The sequence below is a fragment of the Poecilia formosa genome, unplaced genomic scaffold, assembly GCF_000485575.1.
Source record: "Poecilia formosa unplaced genomic scaffold, Poecilia_formosa-5.1.2 Scaffold320, whole genome shotgun sequence".
NCBI classification, from domain to species: domain Eukaryota; kingdom Metazoa; phylum Chordata; class Actinopteri; order Cyprinodontiformes; family Poeciliidae; genus Poecilia; species Poecilia formosa.
In genome coordinates, this window is record NW_006800259.1 from 332,573 (window position 1) to 340,659 (window position 8,087).

The window sequence follows — 8,087 nt, forward strand, 5'->3', positions numbered from 1 at the left end:
TTAAACATCCCGACTCCCTTCAACATCCCGACTCCGTTAAACATCCCGACTCCCTTCAACATCCCGACTCCGTTAAACATCCCGACTCCCTTAAACATCCCGCCTCCCTCAAACATCCCGACTCCCTCAAACATCCCGACTTCCTTAAACATCCCGACTCCCTTAAACATCCCGACTCCCTCAAACATCCCGACTTCCTTAAACATCCCGACTCCCTCAAACATCCCGACTCCCTCAAACATCCCGACTCCCTGAAACATCCCGACTCCTTCAAACATCCTGACTCCCTGAAACATCCCGACTCCCTCAAACATCCCGACTCCCTCAAACATCCCGACTCCCTGAAACATCCCGACTCCCTGAAACATCCCGACTCCCTTAAACATCCTGACTCCCTGAAACATCTCGACTCCCTTAAACATCCCGACTCCCTGAAACATCCCGACTCCCTCAAACATCCCGACTCCTTCAAACATCCCGACTCCCTCAAACATCCCGACTCCCTTTGCATTCCTGCTGGCTGCTTGGACAAAAGACAGAAAATTTATTCTCACCATGATATTTGAATATAAACACATTCTGCATGGTTTTGTTTTTAAAATTCACTTTGGACTTTGACTGGACCATTTCAACCACCTTTAACTCCTGAGGTAGAGCTGCAGTTCTATGGCAGGCCGTTTTGACATAAAATAATCTTCACCACTCTTCCATTCCAGATATCTGAAATTGATTCATGACTATTAGTTAATTAGTTTTCCTCTAATTGCATTCAGACTAGCATAAATTACAACAGATTTATTTTTAATTTGTAAATATTTCATTACTATATGATATATTGCAGGTATCTTTATAGCAAGATATCTGCAATAAATTGACTTTCTGACACGTATATTTCAAATAGCAACAATTAAATTGTCTCATCTCTAAAAGTTAAGATTTGTCAGTTTTGTTCTGAAAAAAGTGAGAGAACATGACTGAAGTCATAATTAAAAATGTCCTAAATGTATTTTTATATGTGAGTTTTAAACAAGTTATAAAACTCAACTAGTTTAAGTTAAATTTTGGACAACTTAAAAGCAAATAATGACTCAGCAAAACTAACTAAGAGATATCTGGAATTGTATTTTTTACTTTCCAGATAAATTAGAGATATCTTGAATAAAAACTCTAAACTGCCTTTACCTTAAATAATTATTCTGTCTAGTCAAAACGTCCCAGATTTATGAAGCATTTAGAAATTTTAATGAAAAAATGCAAAATGATTCTGGAAATGCTCCATTTTCATCTCTTTAATTGGTTGCCAGTTGCATTTTTTTGCTCTTCTAAGTCATTTAAAAGTGCAATGTGTCTTCAAGTTCACAAAGTTTATATTTTCTTTATGTCCCACATTGCTGAGCTCTTTCTCTATGCTGACATTTTCTGACTATTTTGTGCAGGAAACTGTTGGACAGCTCAGTGGAGCTGAAAAAAATCAATTCTTAATTCAGATATCTAAAAATGTAGTTTTAACTCATAATTACACTTTAGATATCTTGAATCATAATTACAGATGATGAACAGAATGTAAATGCAGATATTTTGAATTACCATTCAGGATCAACATAGATGCGTCTCCCAGCTAATCTTCAGATATCTGGAGTCAGATGAAACTGATTTTATGTTAAATCAGCTTGCCATATGCCGTAGTGATCCCAGTTTGGATGAAGCTCCAGCTGTCAGACGGACCCACATTTGACTCCAGAGGAGTTCATGGTGAACTTCATGTGACCGGGTCCTCTGACTGCTGAAACGTCCCACATCATCAACCTGCCACCACCGTGCTGACGGTTGGTAATGTGCTCTGTCTGGTTTTATACAAACATGGTGCTCTGTAAGAAGATGCAGCTTTCAAACCTGTTTCAGAGCCTCTAAGGATTTCAGATTCTGTTTAATTTTTATTTTTGTCTTGTTTCACTTGCTGTGCAGCTCTTTAGTCAGCCCAACGTTGTTGGGTTTTTTAAATAAAGATGGAACAGTTTCTGTAGATGAGGCTTTAACTCAGTGATTCAACTGCATATTTTTACAACACGTCTTATATATATGAACATAAGTGTTTGAATTAAAATCTGGTCACTATATGGAGAAGAATAATGGTGGAAGTTGAGTTTCTGCAGGTTCTCCCATGTTTTGTGATGTAGAAACCTCTTTACATGAGAGGTCAGTGTGGCTGTAAGGTGAGCAAAGTTTAATTATTAATTTGGTTTTTATTGTAATAAATCTGCAGGTGTTTCTGATGTTCATCTTTTTGTTTCTGCGTCGTTTTAATTACTGATCCTGGTTGGAAACCGTTTCTTCTTCCTTAAGGACACTAATGTTGCATTTCCTCATGGCTGCTGTTGAATCTGCAGTCTCCTCACACACAGGAATACAAAGCTCTGCTAAATAAACTCTTGTTAAAAATACGTTGTTTTTTTCTGTCTTTCCTGCAGCCGTCTAAATAATTAGCTTTTGTTGTAGAAAATGATGAATTTGGGCAGTTAATTTATTGATCAGCCGGCGCCTTTCGATGTGCTTTGCTTTAGAAAGCCATTAATCAATGGATGAAAACACCTAATTCTGCTCCTGCTCTGCTTTCCTCCCTTTTCTCTCCGTTTCTTCTCTGTTTTCCGTCTCCCCGGCGACTGCATGGAGAGAAATTATGATTTGAACTAAAAATGATGATGAAGACGGAGAAAAAAATGGTAATCCAACAGAAAACGGATTACCAAGTTTCTATCTGAAGATTAAGCTTTAACATTTTTTAAAAATCACGTTACACTTTAATAAAACACGTAAATAAAACCAGAAAAGTATTTATAACATTTATAACCTGGTGTGTTTCTATCTACGATGAAATTAAATAGTGTGGTTATTAAAAGATGAAAACTTTCCGTTGTGTCAAACATTTGAACTTGATTGAAATAATTTTGCCCAAATTAAAAACTGGAAGTCTCCGTCTCCATGTGAGCTGGCAGGCCACATAAAATCAGTCCAGCGGCCACATTCGGCCCCTGAGCCACACTTTGGACACCCCTGCTGTGGAGGGAAATTCTGCTTCAGTCGGATTCCAGAGAAACTTTTATCAGTCAAATCAAGCCAAACATCAGACATCATCAGAATCTGAACTTTTCTTCTGCTGCTCGACTTCCTGACACTCAGCAAACATGGAGTTAAAAATACTCAGCAAAGTTTCTCATTCAGCAAACTCCAATCTCGGAAAAGTTTGGGAAGTTCATCATTTTCCATCACAGAACGAATCCTGTGAATATGAGTTCATCTGGGATGAATGAAAAATGATTGGTTGGTTTGAATGTTGATCCATTAGAGGCACAAACTTTACTGCTTCATGTTTTATGACACAGACAAAGTAACCTGGTTTTAAAGTGGAAGGAAAACTATTGCCCATCTGAATAGTGTGGCATGCTTTTCTATTCCACCCTCCTAAACTCTGCTACCCCCAAAGAAAGATGTCAAATTTAAAACTGGAGAAAATCAAATGTGTAGTGAGATTCATCTGATTTTCTCCAGAAAATCAGATTCTGGAGAAGTGTGGTAAAAATGTACAAGTTTTTACCAGACTTGGAAATATTTTCTTCTGTTTTTTAATCAATAATCGTCACAGGTTCAAAGATGGATGGTTTTCAGTTACACTGGTCCAGCTGGAATCGTTTAGCTTCAGACATCATTTCATTCTCTTTGCTCAGCACTTCAGTGACAGTGAGGACTGAGTCTGTTCATCATTTTTAGTTATTACTGTTTTTGTTTTTTCACTGCTAATTTCTGTACGTTTGTATTTTTGCAACGTAAACGTTTCAGTAAATATATTAAACACTAAAGAAAGGTGAATCCCTGTTTTTTATCAACAGTTTTTAAGCATTGCATTAGAAAAGGTTGGAAATGTCAAAATTCAAAGTAACTTTCTCAGTTCAAAATGTCTTTATGCTGAAATGTGATTGAATTTATCAGATTTTCTGTTTCAGGTGGTTTTTGGCTTTTCCAAAAGGGAGTTAAAGCGCTAAAAGGAAGATGGAAAGAAATTTGCTGAATTTGTAGTGAATTATTTATTAATTTTATTTTAAAAGTTTGCTCAGAATACCTTGATGTTTTCTTATAGTGTGACTGTAATAACTCTGTTTGCTGCTCTTATCATGTAAAACCTAAATTAAACTTTTCAGCCTGTGTGGATATTACATAACACACATTACTGAAGCACGGTGGTGGCAGCATCATGATCTGGGGAAGACTTGTGATAATGCCAAGTATTTTCCTTCAGCTTCACAATCATAAAATCCCAATAAAAAAACAATAAGTGAAATTTCACCTGAACATCATTTTGTAGTTGAACTTTTTTAATTTGTTGATTTTCTGATTTAGTTTTATTTCAAAATCTGATAGAAACTGGGAATTTTTTTATTTTTCTCCTCAAATAAATTATTGTTTCATTTAAATACTAGGACACAGTGGAGATTAGCTGGTGGTTTTATTCATGTAGATTCAGTTACATTGTGTCGAACTTCTTTAAGTCAGATGATAGAAATGTGACTTTGAAGCTATTTTAGCACTAAGCTGTTGAGGAAGGCGTTTATGTTTCAGATAAATCAGATTATTATGAGACCACATGAGTGTTTTGTGACTTTTCTGTGGATCATTCAGAGACGATGCTTGAAGCTGAGAGTCTGATAAAATAAAAACAGCTGATGAGGAGCAGCCAGAAGTGGGATTTGAACTTCCAACCCGTCGCAGCGGCGCATTCCTCTGAGCTGAAAAAGTGTCTTTAAACCGACAGGAGTTCATTTTCAGACGCTTATGTTTGTGTTTTTGTTCTTTATCAATCCTGCAGAGGACTCTGGGATGACGAATGGGGCCTGTCAGGCCAATGCCAGTCATAACAACACACACACACACACACACACACACACACAGCTGATGTTATTATACATAGAAACTTACAATAGCTGATGGACACACATACACACCCAACCATTGAGAGTGTGTGTGTGTGTGTAGGACAACGGGTGGGAAAATTCAGGCTGTTGGATAACAAGTCAGACCCTAAACACAATGAGCTGGGCTGTAATCTGTCTTATCTACACACACACACACACACACACACACACACACACACACACACGCAGGCCGAGTGAAAGTGAAAGACGTGCCTGGATCTCGGCGAGGTGAGACCACAACAGGACGGCCACCAACCACAGGAGGCGATAGTGAATGTTGTAACAGCGATAATCTCCACTTTAACAGAGAGCAGGTCCTGCAGAGAGCAGCAGGAGAAAATCCAGCAGAGGAGCAAAAACCAGAAACCTTAGAAAGAGTCACACAGACGAACTGAACTGGTTCAGGATGAACTGGTTCACAGTGAACTGGTTCACAGTGAACTGAATCGTGTCTGATCACAGTAAGAAGTTCAGCTGATGAACAAGTTCTTCCTCCACTGGATGGAGGAGTCACTCCTCCATCCATCCTACAATAGTGAGTTTCTTCTTGATCAAACCTGAGATGGAGGCAGTGACGTCATTGAGTCATCCCCTGTTGGTCGTTAGTGGTACTACATAACGATTCTCGTTATTTCTCATTTTAATTCCTGCCCAATAAATATGAACAGCAAAGAAAATCAATCAGTTTTTCTGGTTTTGGTAAATATTGTCTGAAAAGTGGCCAATAGCGCCGCCTACTGGTGGTAATGCGCGTTTTCTGTTTAGCTCCTAAAATGAACCTAAAGTTCATTTTTACTGGCCGGAATAAAAACTGAAGAGAGTTTCAGTGTTTTCTTTATTTCTGCATAATTAAAATTTCAGAATCAGTTCGGAACATCTGAAATCCAGAGAATTTGGACAAAACTATTGATGTTTGGGTGAAAAAGGCAATAATTAAAAGAACGGGCTATCATATCTATTACTGCTGATGCAGAGACAGTTGGAATCCAGCCGGTTCCGACCCAATTATCTGTTTACGTTGAAGGCTCTTTGAATGAACAGACCTGAAGAAAAACAAAAAACAGGAGAGATAAGGAGAACCGGAAGTCCAAGCTGTGGGAGTTTTGGGGAAAATGTGGATGGAGAAAAAGAGGACTGACTGAGAAAAATGTGAGAATTGTGAGTTTAAAGAAAGGAGGCTGAGAGAAACAACATGTGTGTTTTAGAAAGAGAGAGAGAGAGAGAGAGAGAGAGAGAGAGAGAGGAGGAGGAGCGGGTCGAGCAGTTTTGGCTGCGGAGACGCGCTGGACGCAGCGGACTGTCCCGGCTGGTTCTCTGCAGCCTGGAGGTGGAGAGAAGCTCCCCGCTGACTGGACATCAGCACCCGGTCGGTTCGGAACCGATCCGAGCTTTTTAAACAACTTCCGCTTTAAAAACAAGCCCGGAATAAATCAGGAACATCAGCGGAGACTCCCCACGTCTTCACCCCGCCGACTGCTGCCTCTGCCGGGGCGCGCTCGGAGCGGCGCACCGCTGGTCTCCGCTGGACCCAAACGGATCTCCAGTTCATTGGTTCCGATGAAACGTTCTCCAGCAGGCTGCTGAACCTCTTCAGACAGAGCAGGTGAGCCTGCACTGTTTTGGGTTTTACGCGTTTTTGCGCGTAAAATAAAACAACAAAGCTGCAGTGTTTCCTGTTTAAGAGTTAAATTAATTAAACTGCAACAGGCGAAAGATTTTATTCAAACAATGACTAAAGTATATCTAGAAAAGTAAATTATTGGGTCAAAACTGCAAATCTTCAGAAACGTTTAAAGGTTGCGCAACAGGACCGTTTTTATTATTTCTCCTGTTTTAAATAATTTGATTTATTTTAATTTGCTAATAAGCATAGCAGAGATTTCATGGATTTCCTGACACTTTTTACCAATAGGAAATCAATCTCTAAAGCTAATGTCCTTTGAATTGCTCTGTTTCCTTTAAATAAAAGAGCACAGTGCGCAAGAGTTAATGATCCAATTTACAGTTAAAGCAAAACAAAAACAACAATAAAACTTCAACCAAAACTAAACAGAATCTCCAGAAAACCTGATAATTATATGGATAAATATAAATTTTTTTAAGTTTCTAAGTATGAGTATGATTGTTGGGGGAAATTATTATGTTTTATCTGGATAAATTTAGAAAAACTGCCTTAAATGTGTAAAACTAAATCTGTTTCATTTGTGGGAAAATGTATTGATTCATATATATTTATATAAATCTATAGAAATTGATATATTTATATTCATTTGTATGAATGTATATAGTTGTCATGAAGTTATTTTTTTATAATTGTCCTGAAGAATAACTGGTCAGACATCAGTAGAGAAAATAAATCTCAGTTCAAAGTGAACTCCTTTCTGACTGAAGTTGAGTGACAGTAAAGAACCGGTTCTTTTTGTTTTTCTGGACTCTGAATGAATCTGATTGGTTTTGTGTCCTCTGTGTTTAATGGCGCCCTCTGACCCCCGCAGTGCCGCCATGCTGAAGCCGGGTGACCCCAGCGGTTCGGCCTTCCTCAAGGTGGACCCGTCCTACCTGCAGCACTGGCAGCAGCTCTTCCCGCAGGCCCAGCTCAAGGCTCCGCTGGCCCCGCCACCGCCTCCGCCTCCACCAGACCGCCTCTCCATCGCCGTGGACGCCCTGCGCCCGTCCCGCCTGCACGCGCACCTCCTGGCCTGCACATCCTCTTCCTCATCTTCCTCCGCCTCCTCATCCTCCGCAGCTCCTTCCTCTTCCTCCTCCATCTCCGCCCCCGCGGGCCTCGCTCAGCTGCCCGTCCCGCAGCAGATCGCGCTCTTCGGGCAGGCGCTGGCCCCGGCGCCGGGGGCCGCGGCGGACCTGGTGGTGGTGGTCCCCCCGGACAACCAGCAGGGCCACAACCCGGCCGCGGAGCTCCTCCAGCAGGCCAAGGAGCAGCGGTGCGCGGCGGTCGGGGTGGTGTCGTCCAGCGTGAAGGGCGGCGGCGCGGAGGAGTGTGGGAAGGCTGCGGGGGGGCGATGCAAGCTGACCTCCGAGGAGCTGGACTACTACCTGTACGGCCAGCAGAGGATGGAGATCATCCCGCTGAGCAACCACACCGGGGAGCTCAACAACCGTACG

At 40.9% G+C, this 8,087-nt stretch overlaps 1 protein-coding gene across 2 annotated transcripts in view; it reads left to right on the top strand.

The window, feature by feature from the left end:
* Positions 1–6,250: 6,250 nt before the first annotated feature.
* prdm6 (PR domain containing 6) overlaps positions 6,251–8,087 on the top strand; it is a 79,385-nt gene continuing 77,548 nt past the window's right edge. The window contains exons 1-2 of one of the 2 annotated variants that reach the window (XM_016661282.1): positions 6,251–6,567; positions 7,460–8,082. In XM_016661282.1, coding sequence (XP_016516768.1) covers positions 7,467–8,082 — 616 coding nt within the window. In that variant the 5' untranslated portion in view covers positions 6,251–6,567; positions 7,460–7,466. The remainder of the gene's footprint in view (positions 6,568–7,459; positions 8,083–8,087) is intronic. The other variant, XM_007573176.2, reaches the window with a different exon arrangement.